At 34.0% G+C, this 22,434-nt stretch overlaps 1 protein-coding gene across 1 annotated transcript in view; it reads right to left on the bottom strand.

The window, feature by feature from the left end:
- The window catches only part of CEP128 (centrosomal protein 128), a gene marked incomplete at its 3' end in the record, with an annotated part of 122,417 nt that overhangs the window by 39,934 nt on the left and 60,049 nt on the right, over nt 1-22,434 (bottom strand). Inside the window, exons 16-18 of the mRNA XM_080344806.1 lie at nt 20,042-20,218; nt 16,525-16,584; nt 14,664-14,856 (exon numbers count right to left, since the gene is read on the bottom strand). Of these exons, the coding sequence (XP_080200932.1) occupies nt 14,664-14,856; nt 16,525-16,584; nt 20,042-20,218 (430 nt within the window). The remainder of the gene's footprint in view (nt 1-14,663; nt 14,857-16,524; nt 16,585-20,041; nt 20,219-22,434) is intronic.

Below are 22,434 nucleotides of genomic sequence, written 5' to 3'. Positions count from 1 at the left end.
TTACTTAAAGGTGTTAGCTTTAAATGAGCTAGTTTGAGTACTCAGGGACTTCATGTCCCATAGAAGGTAGTGCAACCCTAGCTGAAATGGTGCTAGCAGTAAGTGCTCCAGTTCCACCAGATGTGGCCAGATCACCTCATGGATTGCAGCTGCAGATTGCATTTGCTAAAAGGCATGAAGGTCTCTGCTCCCTGCCTCTGGGTGTGCACTGCTCTTGCTTACTCTGTCTGGCAAATGTGCTGGACTTGGACCTCCACAAAGGTCCATTTAGTTCACTACAATGAGAACAGAGTATGTGGCAAAAACCACGGTCCAATGTGGCTAATTGTGAGTAAAATATGGTTATAGGGGGATCCAACAAGGAGCAGATGTGAAACAAGAGAAGTAGCAAGTAGCACAGATGGGAGTGAGAGAAATAGAAGCAAGAATTTAGCCTTTTGTCTGCAGTGACATGAAATGGCTCTGTTGAATGAGAATCTGCAGTCTGACCCACTAACTTGTGATTATTTTGGATTTGTGTGTGTGAGCTGTAATCACACCAATGTCTGTAGCACATATCTCCTTAAGCTAACTGACCAGTGGCTTTTTCTCTCATAGTCTTGATTAGAAATTCTATTAAATAGCCTAGAAAGAAAAAAAAAAGAAAAAAAAAAAATCAGCATTACACAAAATATAGTAAGAAATGTTCTCAAAAAGAACGGAAGAGTTGACATTTTAAACAGAAAAATACAGTTGAACATTCTGTTTTGTCACTGCATACAACATATAATTGTTACAATTCTCTCCTGAATGGAGAAACATTTCCTTTTTGATGATAAATAAAATATGCCAGGAGTACACAGAAAGAAATTGAAACTTAATTTGTTTTCATTCACCAAGTGCAAGCTTGAAAAGATAATTTGTCATTTCTTGTTTTAGAAAATTATGTTGCTATGTTTATGGGCATAGCGGCTACATAAAAATTATGGTATGGCATATATAAATGACAAAACAGGAAATTGAATGCCGCTGTCTTCAGTGAGTTCTCTGTCTTAATATCCTAGGCTTTTCTTTTTTTGATGTTTATCATCCCAGCCATACTTATGCATATCAGCAAATTTCCCTTTGACTACATCTGAAAGGCAGCTGCACATCTTAATGCAAAAATACACAGAACTGATCTTGGACCTAAGAGCTAAGGAAAGGTCAAAGATTAAGGGTAGCAAGTTTTTAAAACAATTAATTTGAATTGAAGTAACTGGGGAAACTGAAGGAGGCCGCCAGCTGCAAAACAGAAAGCTCTTCTAGCCAAGGACACTTGGTGGCAAAATGACTGTCAGAATCCCACAAAAATACCACTGTAAATGGGAGAACAAATTGTATATCCTACACACCTAATTCTTGTACCCATTTACATCACAGTTGTGTGTGTTTAGTCTCAACAAAATGCTAGAAACAAACTGAAGTTTGAAAAGCTGAATGTTTGACATGATTTAATGATAAATGCCTCTTGAAGCAGCACACTTTATAAAGTACATTGACAAAGAGAAATCTAGAAAGTGCTTTTAATAGCTGGGGCATCATCTCCTACATTAGGAATGAATTTTCAACAGTGTCCGGAATGGAGAGAGAGGTACCAGGCAAATAGTAAGTGTTTATTCTTCTTCATCTGGATATGCCCCTGAAGGGTGTAACTGGTATGAGACATCAGTTAAAATGTTCATTGATCTCCTCATGCCTCTTGAAAACTCCCTACAAAAAAATAGCCTGTCAGAACTTATGCTCAGTGTTAAAAATCTGTACTATTTAGGTAAGATTTTTATATCCTTTAGCACCCTTAATAAATACCTAGATTTCTCTTCCCTTGTGTTTGTTTTTTGGTTTTGGGGTTTTCTTTTTATGTTGCATAACATAAAACATAGTGACAGCAAATTAAAGCTCCTGACCCTGAGAGTTTAAACATTTTGGCAATCAAATAATACTTTGCCCTGTGAAAAAATGGCTCTAAACTTTCCAGAAAACAAGAAAAAAAAAACAAAATGAAAAACTGGTTCTGCTTTTCAGAAACTTTTATGCCTCTTACCCAAAGGATTAAACCCGCTCTGTGAATTCTATAGTTTTTCCCCTTTGACTAGTATAGTTTCACTTGCTGCAACATTGCATTTCTGCTGCCAGCATATTTATTTCAAAAAGTCTTTTGTTTAATATAAGGACCAGATATTTTTTTTTTTCTGTATGGTGATCAACAGAATTGACAACTGAAGTACAAACCATAGACAACTTTCAGTTTCAAAATAATCTCTGACATTAACCATGCTAGGTTTCTCTGACTGTATCAAACTTTCCAACAGTATCTTTTCCAGCCCTGTTCTTTACACATATTATTATGTCAGAGTTCAACACACAACTGTACTTCTCCTATACACATTTGATCCTCAAAGTTAATTTCATCCAAAAGTCTAACTTTATCGATCATTACCATTTTTCCCACTGAAAAAGAACTTCTATTGTACCTTGTAAATATCTGTCCTGCCGCTGTCTTGATGTATATTTCATGTACTAGCAAATCAGTGCACCTAGGCTGATAAACAACAGTATCAGAACTTTTCTGGAATAAACTCTGTTTTTGCTGGATCTTGTTTACTCCGCTGAGACTGGGCAAAGTCTTTAAAACAACTTAATTCAAGAAAACAGCATAGTCTCTTACAGGGCCCAGATCAAAAACAGAGAAAAGAATAATGTCTGATGACTACACACTTCTTACAGAGCTCTGTAAAAATGCTGTGATTATAGTTGGTACCACTGTGAGTGAACTGACACTATGATCACCATTTCTTCCAAAGCCAGATGCACCATGAGTGGTTTCTGGATCTGTCCAATACTGTAACAGTCCTATTCATGTAAGTTAGATTATTACAAGCTAGCAAATTATCATCAACTTGCAGTATGTCATTTCTCATGAACAAAAAGACAAATAAATTTCATGAACTACACAACATGAGTAGCAGCAAATAAAATGCTGTAATTAAATCTGTAGAGCACCATTTAAGGAAAAAAGAAATCATAACTTTGTGAACTAAAAATATTTCACATTAACTTCCATTATTATGATAATAACAGGTCAGTACATGAAAAGCATAATTGTATAGCTGAATGACCTGTATCATCATACCATTGATTCTCAGTCACAGTAAGGATAAACATTTTCATATTTTAGTAGTAATAATATTTGTTTTCTTGTAAATAAGTCTTTGTAAATCAAAATTTCCTTCCATACAACAAGTATAATCCACTGAATACAGCAAAACTGCAAAAGAACTCATTTTATTTAATCAAGCTGTTTTAGAAATCAGAATATGAAGTGTTTGAAGAAGCAACATAGGAGATCAAAACAGGAGTTCTAGTTGCAGTGTACAGTAAACACATTATATTTTAAAATATAGTCATTTTTAAAACAGTCTAACAAGAAATCTTAGGAGGCTTCCAGTTATTTTTCCCCTCACAATGAAATCTTCCTCAGAAGTCATCATGGAGATGTCACGCTATATACACACTGTATATAATATATATATATCAGGAAGGACAGAATATTTTGATCTTTTCAAATTTGAAATATTTTTGCAGTAAGTTAGAAACATTCCAACCTTAAAAGTGAGATCTTAATACTACTTTGTTGCTTGCTCCCTAGCAGCATGTGTTTCACTGTGATATATCAAAAGTTCATGGCCATTAAACCAGTCTGTGTACGTAACCCTTATTGTACAAGAATGAAGTATTCCTAATTTTCCAGCTTTAAAGAAGAATAAGCATTTTAAGAAGAATAAGCACGGATATAGCAGAATACTTACACTCTACTCTTACTTAAGAAGCCACTTTCATAATGAAACACAGCCCAACATACCCTTTAACACACTTGAAAAGCATCAGCTCTACAGTCCTGGAAAAGGAATTCCCTTCTTCCTTGAAAACAAGGATGACATCAAGCTCTGTAATGGTAACTTCCTCCAAGTTTCATCACACATTTCATGGCTTGACAGAAGCAAGGCATCTAAAAAACTAAGTTCTCTGCCATTTAAATATGCTCCTGGTAAAAAGTAATTTGTAATATTCATTAAGAACTTGATAGGGAAACTGTGGACCACCATACAGCCATAAGATCATGACTGAACCCACTTCCTTCCTTAGTCCAACCCAAGCTAGTGTTCAAGGACTTGAAAGGCAAAAGATTGTCGCCGCTGACAGTTTGAGTTAAATAGGCTTTTTAATATTTACCCACTAGATAAATTGTAAAATGGTGATAATTATGAAAGAGCTTCTTTCCTTAGAGCAAAGAGATTATCTTTTGAAGGAAATTTTCCTTTTTCCTACTTACCTCAAAATATCCCCAATTTCTGCTCTTAGTGTAACTAATACTATTGCTATTCCCACTATACCTCTTCTCAGATGCTACATATGCATCTGCTAATGTGCCCTTAGTCTTGTTCAACAACTCAAACTGGGAGGACAGAGACCTTAATGAAACTACTCAGTGTAATAGTTCTTCATGCAGTTAAATGCTTGTGTTGATTGACAGCATCCAACTAATATCAATTCAATAATGGAGTCTGTATATTCCAAAGTAAAATATTACCTAGTTTTTTTTACTGTAAACTGAGCATTAAGATTAATTAATTTCTCTGTAAGCAAAAAAAAAAGTTAGATTTTTTTTCCTTCAAAATTGTTTTAATTTTAAAATTACCCTTTTAGATTGTTTCCAGTTCTTTAAAATCTCTTAACAGAAAAAATATGGAATGAGATTGTAAAGCCAGATAGAAACTCTTTATATATTACAATCTCACTTTTCAGCATGGATTACATCTTCATGAAAATGTCAAAAGCAAAATCAACCTAAGAGAAGATGATAGATGAACAAACCCCAGAACAATTATTCTATTATATTGAGTTATATTCAATCTAAGTAGTACAGTCTTTGGACCTTAAGGTTTCACCTTTATTTGATACTACTTCAGACATCTCATCAGTAGTCATTAGCTAAAAATTGCTTTTATTGACAGCATTCTATGAGTAGGGAATACTTTGTGGGAAGGTGCTTCTGTACAAAGTCTCTGGAAACCATCATTGCTTCAGCTAAAAGCCACCACAGTGCCTTCCCCAAGAAATGAACCGAAATTCAGCTTTTCTGTTATTTGCAAACTACACGGTTGCCTGCCCACAATATTGCCTCCTTGCCACTGAGTCACCATTAGGATTTTCCATTTGACATAGTATCTTGCAAGAAATTGTATCCTGTCTGGCCATTTGACTTCGCAAATGGAAATGTTTTTCCATACAGACAACATTCAAACATTCTTTTCCGAAAAATGCTAGAGCTTCAAACTAACCAAGAAAGTAATGATTTATGGTCAAGTTGTGAACTGCAATTAAAATCAGAAAGACAAATTTTTTGCCCAGGCAGCTGAAGTATGTACAACATGCATTGATGCAGTATGTATGTATGCATATATTTCAATGAGTGCACATTCTTGGTTTTGTACTTTGCTTCTTTCTCTAATGGCATCTCAGTTTACCAGATACACTAAAAAAAAAAAAAAAAAACCCCACACCCACAACAAAATCAAACTTAAACATGTAAGAATTGTGAAACAAGAATTAATATGGCGAATAAATTTTACATTTAAGTATTGTCTGTTAAACAAATTTACATACTGGCAGTACATAATGTTGCAAAAAGGTGTTGGTCAACTACTGGAAAAAAAGTACTGCAATATGAATGTTTGTATTTTAAAATAAATTCTCAAGAATAGAAAGGTGCTCTAGAATTAAGAAAGACCAAGAAACAGAAGACCCAGCTTTATCCTTAGTTCTCCTTTCTTTTTTTTACATAACCAGGAGCAAGGATGTTATGACTCAGATACTGTGTCTGTCCAGCAAGAAAACATTATTTTATAGCAACAATGTTTAATAACAGTGCTTAATAACCTGCAACTGGAGTCCTCTATAAAATAGGGAAACGTATGCAAATCATGACCAAGACTACATTATGACCTTCTGCTAAAAACATAATATACACAGAAAAACACTGTTACTCTCTTTGCCCACAACAAAGAAGATTGAAATTTAAGTGCCCATTATTACAAGTGGATTTTTAATAAATTAGAGAAAGGACTTTCTATTTGGATAAAAAATATGTAGCTTGTTCTAGTCATTGATACTGTATGAACTATAGAGTTAATTTGCTTGCCTTGATTGACTGAAAAGGCAAAATCCCTAAACATGTTTTTAATTACAAAATCCGTAAAGCATTTAAAATTTAAAAGTATCAAGCACAGTTCTTGTGTGTTCTTTTATTTTGTAAAACCAAAACCAATGAGACGCATTCAAAAAATGCAGGAAACAAAAGCTGAATTTCAGATTCAGCCATTTATTACCTTGGTTAGAACGTAGCAATTCGACATATTTAAACCACTAGAAGGAAAACAATGCAAATATTAATTAACCACTTAGTTAATATAATCGTTATATAGAAAAAAAAGCCAGCTTGTTTTTCTTTTTTCAAAGATTCACTTTAAAATGTCTATTCTGTAATTAAAACTATTTTGTTGTATACAGTCAACATTAAGAGTTGTTTTTATTAGTGACTGAAGTTCTTCTCAAAGTGAGAAACTTTTCGGTAGTGAAACAGAACTGAAATTTCAATTCTGCAAATACACAATACCATTAGCGCGCCCTTCAGAAAAAAAAAGGTTTTAAATATCCTGTCAGCTGAAAGGTTATAAAAACTGTTAACATATCAATGAACTACACTGAAATAAATATTCTAATACAGCCTGATAAATCCTAAGCAAAAACATAACATTAGCTCTAATTTTAAAAGACATTGAACATATAGCAATACACAAGATTTTGAACAACTTTTTCAATTTCAATACCTTTATTATGTTAAAAACCTTAGACAGTAAGTTGCTTTTCATTTCTGCTCAACTTCCCAACATGATTCATCTGTATTTTAGACTAAAATGACTTTGACAATGGCAATAGGTGGGAGGACCACAGAGCCCTAGGTTCAGTTTCATTTCCTGTAACACAGCATATTATTTAATTACACAGGCATCTTATCAGTTATTAAAGAGTTTCCTGGGAACGTTATTTCTACCTAATAAAGACTGAGAGATAGATAGCATGTTTCTGTTACGTACTTCTCAGGAAAATACTAAATTCAAGGCACAAGCTGTGCCTGTGTTGGTTGCCTGGGTGGGTTTTTTTGTTGCTGTTTTTTAATAGTTGTAAATCAGTCATGCTGATTTGGTATGGAAACACTATATAACATGAAAGCGTGACAATGCTTTCCATGCTAAGTCAAGGAGTTCTGATGAAGTTGTTGAGATGTTTATAAGACTCTCTTTATTACATGGTGTTAAAGCAATGTTAAAACTGTGATTATATACACTCTTATGCCATCATTTTAACAGCCATAAAAAACAAAACAAAACCCAATAGTTCTTAGAACATCAGCTCTTTAGCTTGGTTTAAAGAAAAAAGCCATCATTCACAAAAGGAAGCAAATATTAAATAATAAATTCTATTTATTTAATATACACTATATCACCATCCCCCAGGGTACTTCTGCTAATTCTGATTTGATTTTCAGTTTGTGTAGGTAAAACTAATAAATTTAATCTCTTACCTGTTAGTGTGCACTACAAACTCAGCAATTTAATGTTTAAAGGACACATCATGCTTTCTAAACTATAAATCTGTACCTAAGTTTCAGATAAGCATTTAAAGTATGAGATTCAGAAAGACAGAAAAAAAAAAAAATCAAAGTCTTAAAAACAACTACAGTTTGATCCCATCTCTTACCTTCACTTTTTCACAATGGTAGCCATGTTTTTATGAGTGCATAAAAAGATAATGGCAAACAAAAACAGTTGTATAAAATATTAAGTAATTAGAGCAATGCATCTCCAGACTGCTATTTCCAGTTTTCCAATTAAAAAAAAAAGGTAAGATTTCCAAATGATTTGGGCTTATTTCCATTCCTCTAAGACTCTGAAAGCAGGTTCATTTTGGCAAAGTTTAAAATCACTTAGGAGTCCTCCCTCCTCCTTCCCCCATCACATTAAAAAAAACCCAAACATTATTTAAAGGGCAAGAACACTATTAAGAAGAAATTAATTATTTTAACAGTAATTATATTTTTACTTTATCATTTTGAAACTCACCATGAAAAACATGTATTACGAAGAGTTCCTCTGAAACCCTTCAGATTCTTTCCTTTAAGTAGGCTTAGAATAATTTTTCTCTACTTGATGTTTCCATTTACTGTTCAACAAGAGTTGACCTTAAAATACCTTGCAATGTTCCTTGCTGCCACAGAAAGGACTGTGTTGTCATACAAGGACAATATGAGGTAATATATGAAAAAAAGAAAACAAATGAGAAAGAAAGAAACAAAGCTGAAAGGGCAGAACAAAGCTTAAAGTTATATTCAAAACAGTACATGTACACCACTATTAAACATCATAATTCATAACAAAGATTTTACAATATTTTGATTTTCACTGATTGCTAATTTTCTACTTTTCTTTTTCTCCATTTAAGCAACAGAGATTGCTCAGTGTCAGCCCATTTGCACTCAATTTAGTGGATCGTCTCTGTATTTTGAACTTTTATGCTTTCTGCTTTAGTGGTTCTCAACTCAAAAATCTGACTTACTGACTTAAAAATATATGTAATTTGGAAGATGAGATTTTGTCAAAGTCAACTTTTATCTACATTTCAAATATACTTTAATGCAACAGCCTCTTTGAACCTACATTTTCCACAGCAGCTAGATAAAAAAATAATCCTCACTGAACCTAACTAAAAATAATAATCCCTCAAAATTAAAATAATGTCTTCAGAGATCACTTACCAAAATCTTTGTAAAATATACTTAATTTACCTTCACAAGTAATAAAACTGGTAGCTAACTGTATGATTAACAGAGATGACACCATAGCTTAGAACAGTTAAAAACTTCATTCAATTTTGTACCCTCAAATATAAGACAATGCAGAGAAAAATATTTTTGCCTCTGACTCTTTATTACAATGAAGGTAACTAGAATGAAAACAGAATGAATGATAAACTTAATGCATAAAGCCTAACACCACAGACTTGCCCAGCATAGGTTTGTGCTTGTGACAAAATCATCTAACATAAGTCTACCCCATCCAGCTCAGGACTAGAATCAATGCCTTCTTACACCTTACTTAGCAGTATAATCTACATCAGAGTAATTCTAAAAATGTAATACTATAAGCATGATTATAGACTATAGATGCTGAGAAGTGGTACAAAATATGGCTTGCATCATGTGTGACTTTACGTAAATCAGAGAAATGCACCTGCTCTTCTTACATCACCACAACCTTCCTAACACAGCTTTATAACAAGAGAATGCATTCGGCCTTGCCAAATACATCAGATGTTATTTTGCAAAACAATGTTTCTTTGTTGACTATCCTTGTCTCCTCTGAAGCAGCAGGATATTATCCTGAAACAAAAGAATTGTGCAGATTCCATGTCTCACTGCTATACCACACCACATCTAGCTTCTATACATTTCAGTATATTCAAAGAAAGATTTTTATTTGAATAGTTACGTTTTAGGATCTATTCAAACTAAGTTTTCTCTCTGTACTCCTTTCCGGAGTATAAGTGAGCCTTAATGAAATAGAAAAATATATACTTTTGTACAAAAGGTAAATATTTATTAAAGTATTTAGTATATGTTACCTACAACCACAATGTTAATACCTTCAATTAGAAAATTACAATATCCAGAATATTTTAAAGGGTTTTAAGCAATAACAAACAAACAAAAAATTGCTACAGCTTAATGCTGCTTTTTCTTCTAATCAGCTACTCTTCACTATACATACACAGTATTAGTTGTCTCCAGAACTAAATTCAAGATTATAAATATCCTAGCACACTAACAAATATGGCCAAAGCTACTGAAATCTCACAAATACAAAGATGGAAAGATAAAGAAAGGAACACATAGGTAAATAAGGCCAGGGCCTGAGCGCAACAGTCAATGCTATTCAACTAGTTAATATATATTTTTGAAAAGAACATACGGTCAAGATAATAACTCCCAAGTAGGCTGAAAAAATAAATGCCAAAAGTATTCATGATCAGTAACTAAGAATTCAGACACGCAAAGAGGAAATAAATTACTATTATTTACAGATGAGATACTTTGATGACAAAATTTAAAGGGAGTGGACATGGTAAAATATTTAAGTGGTTTGGTGTGAATGGAAATTTTTTCCTTGCAAAAAATAAAAAATAAAATTGTAGCAAGCATCTTGACTATATTTTCCAAAAATGTTGATGTCCTACTCTTGAAGAAGAGACAGAGCAGATACTTTGACTAAACCAGCCATCAACTGAAGTAAATCTAAGTCTGTAAGACCAATGGGTGCTTCCAGTATCAAATATAGACTTTCATTGATTTGTATGATAAGCTTTTCAGACTACCCACTCTGGCTGAACCATATAAAATTGGATAATCCAAAGAAATTTGGGGCTGGTCTTGGATGCAATTCAGGAAGACGGTATTTTTCCTGCCTTCAAACATTTTGCTGTAATGATAATATGATCCTTGTGATTTGAACTAATTTTGAAACAAATCTGTAAGATTGGCAAGCTCAGTGATTCCAGAATGCAAATGAAACTTAGTTAAGAAACGGGAATTTATACCTTTTATTTCCTCAGACTTTGTACCCTTTGTTAAAATACTGAACACTTAGTGCAGTGCTATTAAAATCAATTTGATTATGAGATCAAAATCTCTTCAGAAGAAGTCCAAGAAATTTTTATCTAAGTTGTTACTTACTGAAATATTCCATTGGGTTACATGCTAAAGAACAAACTTGTTAAGTAGTGAACCATATTCAAAGCACAAACCTGCAAATCTGAAATTAGAATCTGCATCCTCTTGAGTTCCTAGGTATTCATTATATTGCTAGTCTTCTCAGCTTTCCAGGACAGTACACTTATAAAGAAGGGAAGAAAACTGCAGCCAATCTTGAGGCATCATGAGAGAACCATGAAACTCCTGCTACTCTGTGAACAATCATGAAACTCTATACATTACTGTCTTCCTTCATTCACTCTTCTCTCATTCATGAACCTTGCCTCAGTCATAGAATCATAGAATATCAGGTTGCAAGGTACCTCAAGGATCAATGTTGTTGTGAAACTTTGTTATCTTACTTCTATTTGTCAGGATTATACCACATAGACAGTTTAGATGGTTTGCCACCACAGGTAGAACTGTGAGAATGTTAACACTTGGACAGAAATTCACAAGGAGGATCCAAAAGCCTACAATTCCCTAGATATTTACAAATGCTCCAGTGAAGGAAAAAAGCAAAAAACTATGTAGCTAAGAGTTTTAGTAGATGTATTCATGCTTACAAAACTTCCTGAAACATATTTGTCAATAAAGCAGTTGAAATATTAATCCTACCTACTTTTGGTATGTCCACCAGAAATCTCTATTTTTATTCTTTCCCCCTAAAAAACATAAGTAAGCTATAGTATCAGATCCATTGAACAGAAACAATGTCGTTTTTATAATGTGATTTATGCAAATTTAAATTAATGCAGTATTTTTAGACAAATGGTTTGTGTTGCTGAGCACAGTCAGCCACATCCATGGATATTCACAGAATCAGTCTGATAAAAGTTCCACCTACAATCTGCATCATTCCAAATGGAACAGAAAATATTTTCATCCATCTACACCAAATTTGACTGAAAATCCTTTTTATATATAATTCTTATATTTAATCATCACATTTACATTAGTCATTTCCTACATAGTCCCACACTGAATGCTACACAGACGACGACCATACTATGTCTTCTGTAACATCTATCAGTTATTTGGTAATTGCCAGCTATCTTATCAAATGAATGAAATACCAGGAAGTTGGGCTCAGAATACCTGTAGTAAATCTCAGCTGTATTTCATTTCTCCATCTCTAATTATTCATTAGGTAAATGTTCATTTTAGAGTCTTGAATACTATTAAGAGTAGAGAACCAACTGCTGGAAAGCCTGTGACACCACAGCAGCTAAAGCTAAATAAACACACTGCTTCTGGGTCAAGTCATAACTTCATCTGTATCCACAAAACCTGTTGACTATTAGATCTAATAAAATTGAAATGTGATTGAGTCATAAGCATAGTCTTCACGTGTGCAAATTTAACTGTGTACATAAATAATTTTATTTGTAAATGGAGATAACTGTTTCCCTCCTCCAACACTGTTTTTTGTGGCAAAATAACAAAACAAAACAAAAAAAAACAACACACTCACACCAACCAAAAAAACCCTCTACCACATCACATGGCCAGGTTTCAAACTATCTTATTAAAAAGTGTTGAGTGTGAAGATCCAATAAGGTGCTTATAGTTACCTACAAATACTCATGACTCCCTATTTCCCTATGAAACAGTAAACATCATTACCATTAATTGTTTAAGTCAAAAATATTTTTAAAAAATCTTATATGAATACTTTTAAGCGAAGACAGCAAGGAGGATGTTTTGGGAAAATCCACCAACAGCAAAGTTACCCACCTTCCTCTGCTGCTGTCTTCATACCTGCATGGTTCTGGATGCTCAGTATGTGCACATATCCTGACCCCAGGCCTTACACCCGACCCTGCCTGCATTGTCAGCAGCCTGTTTGTTATCTCCTTGTAAGTCCTATTTCTCATCCTATCTTTGGTAGAATTTTAAAGCATGTTTACTGTTTTGTGTTATGTAGCAAACTTCAACAACTACACAACTTATTTCCTTTTTCTCACCTACTTTTAACCAGCAGCTGCCTCTAGAAGTAGACAGAAGAGAACATAATTTACTTAGAATTACAGAAATAGTAATATGTCAAGTAACAAATGGAACTGAGTGTACCTACAGGGAATAAAGAAGTGGCTCTTATTACTGGAAGGTATAAGATTAAATACTTTTTTTTTTGTGCTCAGTGAATAGTATTACTTTTTACTACTCTCTTCAGTTTAATAATTTCCCATGGTAACGTCACCTATAGCTTGAAATTTAAATATAGGCTGTTAAATTTTCCACAAAGCCTAAACCAAATTAGGTACAGTAGAATTAAAAACTAAATAAGGTTTGCTTTATTTCCCGTGCACTTAAAATTTAAAATGGCAAATAAAGACTCAGGGAGATCATGTTAACAGATAATTATGCAATCAAAGAACACTAAAAAGCTTGGAGTCTTGGACATATATTAAGTCAGGGTCTTGGAGTTATATTAAACAAATGAAGGATAACAATAGAAACATTCAAGCTTGAAAGATCAAAGCACGTTCTCTTTCAAACTTCTTTGTAAGTGGAGGAAGAAAAATCTTGATAGGATCTTACTATTCTAGTAAAGCAAATAACCTGCATTGTTCTATAAAATATTCAGAAGAATGTTTTTATTTGGTTTTGCTACTGTTTCATTTTTGCTACAGCATTTCACAAAACTTTTTCAATAATATTCAAGTCAGCTACGAAAAACTATAGCTACACTTAAAAGTTTACTCTCATCTAATCTGAGTCTACAATCTAAATACAAAATGACTACTAATAAAATGATTAAAAAGAGTACTTATTCTGTTTGACAAAAGAAATTAGCCCACCATTACCAGTATTGAGTCCTGAAAGAAGGCCAGAACAAAGTTTTTAAAGAAAATGCAAGAAAACAAAACCTGAGAGGTGATGCCTTCTTTTAGAAAATGAGGCCATAGAATACAATTAAAGATCGCACCATGACACTTTGAGGTTTGCAAATAGCATTCTAACATACTACATAAAAAATGCAAACCAATGACAAGTAAGCCCTATGTATACACTGCATCAACCCATCCAGCACGTTGTTAGTTCTCAAGGTTTACCTACCTGCAAATTTTCAATTGAAGTACTTTATTCTCCTCCACAGTTCAGGTTAGCAACAGACTCTTACAGATGTTAAAATACAGTCTCCTCATCATGAAGCCTTCCATTTTTTCAGGTTTATTTAGACCCTCCAATAAAATTTTATATGAAAGAGGTGGAACCAAAGATCTATTTCAATATGGAAATTCTGATCTCTGGACCTTGCGTCATTTAGCCGGTTTTCTCAGTGACCATTTTCACACACTGGCTTCATCTCTTTTTCCTTCGATCAAATTCCTTCTAGCTCTACCTGTAAGATTCCCAGCTATCCACATTTTCCTGAGGCATTCAGAAACCTCCTTTTCTGCTGGGATAGTACCTTAGAGGGAGAGTGCGACCAGGTATACACACATGCACAGGCCCTGGGGAGGTAATATTCTCAAAACATCCAGTGCACATCTTGAGAAAATGTTATGCCTTAATGCCAAAAATTAACCTCGTATGACATTTCTTTCCTTCCCTCTTTTCCTATAAAAATGTCTGGCTCCAGTTCCTTTGGTTACGGAATTCTCAACATCAGCTACATTATGCTTTTTATTATACCATTATGCATTTAGACAATGATACCTAGGGACAGAAAGTTGACAAAATACATCCAAATGTGCCACAGGAATTATAATTAGTAAAATTTTAAAATTCTTCCTCCCTTTTATTAACAAAAATGAAAGTAGCAACATACCTCTTTTTTCTCTGTGAACTTCTTCCAGAAGTTTTTCTTGCTTTTTTATCTGTTTAAAGAGAGACTGATGTTCAGCCTCTTTCAATTGTGTAAAGTGCTTGAGCTGTTCTCGGCTCTGCAGTAAGTAGCACCGCAGCTTTTTTTCCTTACTTTCTCTCTCCTTTACTTCCTCACACAGCCACTGAAGCTTGGTCTATGTTAAAAAAAGGACAATAAAAAGTAAAGAATTCTAATGCAAATAAGAATACATAAATATCAACTGATCAAATTATTTTTGAGTCACAGATTACTTATTTGTACCTATTACTGAATAACAACAATAAAAGGGGATGTTCAGATATATTAAGATGACATATGTTGACCTTCTCAAAAGACAGATGTATTTTGGCTAATAATTGGCTGTGAAGAAGTAAATAAGCAGATTTGGGTTTTTGGGGGATTTTTTGTTGTTGCTTTTTTGTTTGGTTTGTTTTTTGTTTCTTTTGGTTTGTTGTTTGTTTTCTAGGTTTTTTTGTTTTTTAAACAGGATCATAAATTTGCTAGGGCAAGTATAGAAATTCACTTTGAATTAGCGTACACACAAGCACCAAGAGATACTCCTTCCTTTCAGAACACCTTTCTCTCTTTGTTCTATGCTGATGGAATTTAAAGCATTTATCCATTCTGAAAAAAAGTGACATTGACCCTTTCTGGTCAGCAAAGGTTAATATTAAAGATTTATGCAGAGGAAAAAGAAAAAAGCTCATAGACAAGATAGGTCATGGTCAATATAGTAAACCTAGAAGTGGTAAAAAAGAATACTTTCACTGCCTACTTAAAACAAAATTTTAAAAAGGGGGGTTGGGAGTGCGAGATTTTAGGTTGTCATTCATTCTAGACTTCCCTCTAGTAGCTAAAGGAACTTAGATGATAAATGTATGCAAATTATTATTAGGTGCTCTTTGAAAGGTCTTTTTAGTAATATGTCAGTGTCAATTATTTAAAATGAAGAAAATACTCCCTGCATAATATTTCTCCTTTGATTCCAATCTTATCTCTGCTATCTATAGTGGCAGTCTCTCTTAATCTACAAGTCTTACATAGTCCATACATCATCAATAACCTTAAATTATCTTACATCCAAACAGTTGCAATTTTCCTTAAGTCAATTTTCCTGTGGCTTTGAGGTTTTTTACATGAAGAAAAAAAAAAGCATGTCTTCTACAGTTTCTCATGAACCACTTTGATCAGGAGAAACTTACTCCTTTTAAAAGACACTGGATAAGAAATATGTTTATGCGTGTGAGTCAGGGGAGCAGAAAGAAACCTGCAAAATGAAAGGCAAGGGTTGTTAAGTTACCAATCATCACTTTTAAGAAGTTCTCAAGCATGTGTGCACCCACATTACAGCGTTCAAAAGCTTCAGATAAAGGGGGAAGAAAAATAATTCATTGTCCAAGAATCCAATCTAATACCCTTTAGTTTTAATAAATAATAGCCTTATTTAAAATCATTCTTGCCTTGTTATAACCCTGTAAGAGAAACTTAACCTGTTGACTACATTCTCATGTTTTTCTTGACTGAAAATAATTGAACCAGATCTAAAGGGTATCACTGCAGTTACTTCAATGCATTTTTTTTGTAAAAACAGCATTACTATTTATTTTGCTATAGAGACAGCTATTTCTTGTTGATAGCAAAATTCAGAAAATTATTGCACCAGTTGAAATAACAGTCTGGGAATATCAGAATTATTGCCAACAGAATGCTATTGTTTTTCCTTTTCCCTTTGAAGTGTCTTTTCAAACACACTTTCAGCTGAATAATTACAAATGTTGGATATTAGCTTATTCAGTAAAATTTCAGGAGGTTTGACTATTACCTTTGTTTCTGCTAACCAGCGATGAGGATCATTCAGAACCGTTGGCATAAGTGATATTGCCTATGGAATAGTATGGGAGAAAGAAATAGGCATAAAAAAAAGGAATTAGACACAAAAAGGAGAGTCTTTCCTGCTTACTGGAAAATCATCTAATAAATATCGTTTCCTAAAAATCCAGCTTGGAAATCATATCTGTAAATGGTTTAATAGAACTATTTAACCATAAATTTGTCACATTTAAAAGTATAGAATCACTTCGGTTAGACGAGACCCTCAGGATCATCGAGTCCAACCATCTCTAGCACTAAACCATGTCCCTAAGAGCCTCGTCTAAATGCCTTTTAAACACCTCCAGGAATGGTGACTCCACCACTTCCCTGGGCAGCCTGTTCTAATGCCTGACAACCCTTTCCGTGACAAATTTTTTCCTAACATCCAATGTAAGCCTCCCCTGGTGCAACTTGAGGCCATTTTTTCTTGTCTTGTCACTTATGCAAACCCACTGATATATATATATTTTTTTTTTTAAAGTTGCAGCTTCAGTTGCAACAAAATAAGTTATTGTATTATGAATCTGTAGAGTTTTCTCCTAAGAATCACTACAATAATGTGTTTCAAACATCCCCAGAACCTAAGTATATATTCTTGGTTTGACACTGTTTGTCCTTTTTTGAAAATATCATTATTTCCAAATAATACAGTCAGCCTCTACTTCAAAATGATGATTTCTTAAGAAAAGACCAGCTATGAAGTCATTCAACTCTTTTTTCTTCCATTCTGCAGAACAATAGTGGCTGCACATAAACCAGAACTAGTATTACCAATTGTCATTAGTCACTGAATTGTTATCAGTATATCTACAGAAATACTATGTGCAGCATCATAAATGTCTTATCAAAAAGTAAAATAAAGGACAAATCCCCAAAATCCTTAAATTATGCTTTGTTATGATGGTCTTAGTGTTTTCACAAAAATTACAAATCTCTTGCTTTGAATATCTGATAGGCACAAAAAGAAAACTGAAATCTTCACTAAGTGGATAAAAAGAAGATAAACTGGGCTGGAATGCTTCATTAATACTTCATACAATGAGAAAACGTGATAAGTCTTTTTTTCTGCATTCAAACTGAACTATGTTAAACTTGTTTTAAAGGTACTTTTACATATGTTTTCTATAGCATGTACTAAAAAGGTAGTGATAATGTGGGAGGTTTTTTCCTCACTTTGAGTTGACGCACAAGAAGAAGAAAAAAGTCCCATACACAGCTCTCTCAACTGAAATCCATTCAATATCAAGTAAGCTACTTACATTATGCCCAGCTCATCTTTTATCTCCTGTGGTCCTATCCCATGATTACTACACTGTGCCTTTCTCTAATTTAAACATTTTGCGTGGGTTTTGTTTTTAATTTACCATATTTTGCAATTTAGGAAGTCTTTATGTATTTTTAGTTGTGGTCCAGCAATTTTTGTAAATACTTCATTAAGAGGTATTATATTTATCTGGGCTTTATTAACAAAACTGAGACCAAAGGTGCTTAACAGCACCATCTAATTATGTAAATACATATGTTTTACATGACATCTATCACAATATAAGGACACAGCTGAAAAGAAAAGCTTTAGTAGGCAAGTTGACCACAACTTCACAAAGTGACGCACATCCAGAAGTTGTGACTTCGTGGCAGCAAACCTCATTCTGTGCAACCACATTCAAAGAAGGCAGTATTCAGTTTATAGTCTAAGAATAACTGCTGTAGTTATTTGCAAGCATAAGATTTCATACTACAAAAGACTGATTAGAAAAATAAATCTGAACAAAATATGTGGAATTCTTTGCTTAGAACACCAGTAAGTGGTGATTATAAAAACTCCAGTACATTTTTAATCAGAGAAGATTAAGCCTGGTGTCTAAGTTCTCTGAATACAAGTATTTATCCAGTGAATTCCTACTTGCTCACCTCAGTTGCAATGGTAACTTCTTGAAGTAAAGAACTTGTCAGAAATGTTTTAGAAACATTGGCAATACCTAAAGTACTGGGCAGAGGAACAATATAACAAAGGAAACCTCTTACCTTCAAAAAAGAAAATTCAGACCAGACACCACAAAACTGTGTAATATTTGTTTTCACATTAGCTGTCGAATCAAAATTTCAGATTCGAATCTGTTTGAACTTTGCCAGTGATAAATGGTCAAAGCAGATAAATAAGGAGAATTGTGAAAATAGGAATCAGCAAAACTTTACCCAGAAGACAAAAACTCTGCAGGAGTTGGGAAGCAAGTCCAAGACATTATGGTTAATGATCAAGAACCTGGCAACTACAGCAGATCACAAAGATTTAATAAAAAAAGACTTATCTGTAAGGATATAGAGGAGAAAGCTTGTTTGTGAAATACATTTTCTTAGATTTCTTATCTGTTTGTGTGCTGAAACATCCCAACTCCAGTGGTAAGTGGGAAAAAGGCACTACCATGTTACAAGGCTGAAACAAAGTGACTTCTCTGCACACCTTCAACCAAAACAGGTGAGGAGACGAGCTTAAAACAGAAAACATAAAAATATTTAAAATATAATGGACTTTGTGTCAATGCTGAAAATTTCTTTTTCAAAAGCAGCCTAGCCCAGTCAAGTGGCCATGCACTTCAAATTAGAAAGCATGCTCTGTTTAAATAGCAAGACAAAAAGGTGTAATCTGAGCATACTCTGCGGTTACAGCTAAGGCTAAAAAGCCAGCAGGCCAAGCACTTGTGATAGACTCACAATGCCAGTGAGCATGGCAACAAGAGACTGTGTTTTCTTTTTTCTCAGTAGTGTACAATGCTGTACAATTTAATAGGATTAGTCGTGTAGAATCATCTGGAGGAAGGAAGAGAGGGTTCTGTCCATGGGTAGCAAATGAGACTGCTCAGGAAAAAAGCTACTGGAGCTGCAGAAGAAGTAGTAAAGGAAGGGAAAAAAAAAAAGTTACAATAAAGTTTCCTGAAACTTTGAGTTTTCTGGATACAAGGACCTGCTGTGCACAAGGAAGTTATAATTTATTTTTTTTTTTCACTTCCAGCATTTATTTCTCTACTTAAAAAGGGGGGGGTAAGGGGTGCATCTAAATGAGTTTTTAATAAAAACCTTTCTTTCTTTTTTCCCAATTTTAAAAGCATTTTAGGTCTGTCTTGGAGATTTCCCATCTCTAAGGAGGCGGCCTAGGAAAACTTGACTCAAAATTCTGGCTGATGTAAGGTCCTTTGACACAAGCAAACAAAAGGGGAACTATTTATCACAAAAAAATACTGTCAAAAGAAAGCATTGGTGATTAACACATGGGCAGATCTTGATAGTATCCCATTCTAATACCTAGCAATGTGCATCTGTACCATCTAAATCTAAATATCCATAATCCAACTGTCCATAAATTATCTATACCAATTAAGTGACAGGTGACAACAATGCATGCAAATTCTGCCACAAACATTCATTAAAAAAATAACAAAATCTGCAGCATACTTAAAACTTAGAATTACTTTGAATTTCTCCACAGAGTCCCGAGAAAAAATTTCACAAGCAGCATCAATTTCACTTCCTATCATGGTGAGAATGGATTCCTGTTCCATTTCTAAGTGACGCAGCTGGTCCTTAAACTGCAGTCTGGCCTCATCCATCCTTCTCAAATGATCTTCTTCATTGCTGATCTGTTTATCCTGGAGTGAAAGAGGGAAAACAAAACAAAGATAAATTATTGCATTATTAATATAACATACATCATTAGCAATATATCTTTCCATCTTATACTATACTCAGTCACGCAGTTCAGTTCCCTGCCATGGAAAATAATACTTTCTAAGAGTACTCATAAGTTCCTCTCTTGATTCTCCTGATTCTTCTGCAAATCAGTTATGAAGAAACTGCTACCACATCCAAACCCAACAAGCTCAGAGCCTATTTTTAGAGTCAAAACCAGACATTCTATTATAAATCTCTTTTTCATGAGTAGAGAGAGTGCCCACAACAAATATCCCTCTTATCATCTTTTGCCTTGAACAAGTTACAAGCATCTAATCCCTGTCATCACAAAAAGAGGTCCCTGAAGGAAACCTGCATTGGCAGTCAGTATGTTCTCAAAGGAAAAGTATTCAAAGAACTTCTTATAGGACAGTGACTGGCATTGAGGAAAGCATTTTATGTTACCATCCAATGTCAGAAAGATAATTAAATATGTTATATATATTTCTAAAATTCAGATTCTCTTCCTTTATATCTGTGATAGAGCCATCATGTAAAACTGAACCCAGTAGCTTTTTTGTTACAAAATATATTGAATTACGCATTGTAATTAACATAACAAAACTGTCTTGTAAGAAGAAGGGAAACTGGTCCACACCTGTCTGCTGCTGAGATCAGGAAGATGTAATGCAGTAAAGGGTAAACACTTCAACATGGAACATGTGAGTATGTGCAAGCACAGTGAGAATGGTGAGAAAAGCAAGAATATTAATTCTGAAAATTTATCAATTATCAACCTCTGCAATGACAAGATGTGACTCTTTAAAATGAATTTATTAGAAATCTTAATACACTGCTCTCATGAGACACCACTGTGAAAGAAGGTAATTTCTAACATACAAGTTCTGTGATTGGGACACATGGAATCATAGAATCATTTAGGATGGAAAAGATGAACCCTTGCAAAAGATAATTGCCCTTGCAATCATCTTGTCCAACTGTAAACCTAACACTGCCAAGTCCATCACTAAACCATATCCTTAAGTGCCACATCTACTCATCTTTTAAATATCTCCAAGGATGGTGACTCAACCACTTCCCTGGGAATCTTGTTCCAATGTTTCACAACCCTTTCAGTGGATCTTTCCTAATATCCAATCTAAATCTCCCCTGGCACAACTTGAGGCCATTTCCTCTTGTCCTATCACTTGTCACTTGGGAGAAAAGATTAATACACCCACCTTGCTACAATCTCCCCTTCCTTTCAGGAGGTTGTATACATGTATGTATGTACAGCTGTTAAATCTATTAGCAAAACAGATTTTTTTTAACATTATTCTCTGCCTCTTTATCTTTCTTGGAAAAATTCCAAGCTATAATACTTGTATTTCTTTGAATTACTATTTGTGCTTGTGATAGAATGACATTTGAAGTATAAAAAGTTTGGAAAAAAAGGAATTCTTTTGAAACACAGTAGGCTTCTGTGATTAACACAATATGACAGCTACCACGAGATTTCTGAAGAGATAATATTATCACTTGTACCAGCCTAACACCCCTTGTGACCCATAATAAAACCACAATAGTAAATATGCTCCTAAGTTAACCAATTAATGCAATCAAGTGGAATTCTCCATCTGCATTTATTAATACCTTTAACAGTTGAGACCACATGATTGTGTCCTTAAAAGATTCTCCATTGTTTTTCACCTTGGAGATAAAAGATCACCTCAGTCCAAAAACTCTATCTTCCCAATATTAGGTAATGTTGGAGCTAATTTATGACTGCAGAAGACTATGTACAGTCCTACAAACACATTTCCTTAATAATTATAACACTAAATCCCCAATCTAGGAAAAATCCATTTTGAATTTTCATTTGAGGAACTTCTTCTTAGTCTGACAAGTTGAAATTTTAAAGCACTTCCTGTTAGTTAAACAAGCTAAGAGAAATACCAGGTTTAGGATTTTCTCATACTTTCAAAAAAACAAACAAATAAAAAAATCAAAACAAACTACAATAACAACAACAAACAACACCAAAAAAACCACACACACAAAAAAAAAACCCACAAACCAAACAAAACACACACAAACACCCACCACAACATTTTTCTCTCAGGGTTCGTAGTCACAGCATACTGGCTGACAGACAATCAGCATATGTTGAAAATTCAAGAAGTATGCATGACAA

This window comes from Nesoenas mayeri (genome assembly GCF_963082525.1).
Source record: "Nesoenas mayeri genome assembly, chromosome: 5".
Taxonomy (NCBI): Eukaryota; Metazoa; Chordata; class Aves; order Columbiformes; family Columbidae; genus Nesoenas; species Nesoenas mayeri.
This window is presented reverse-complemented; position numbering and strand designations above follow the sequence as displayed.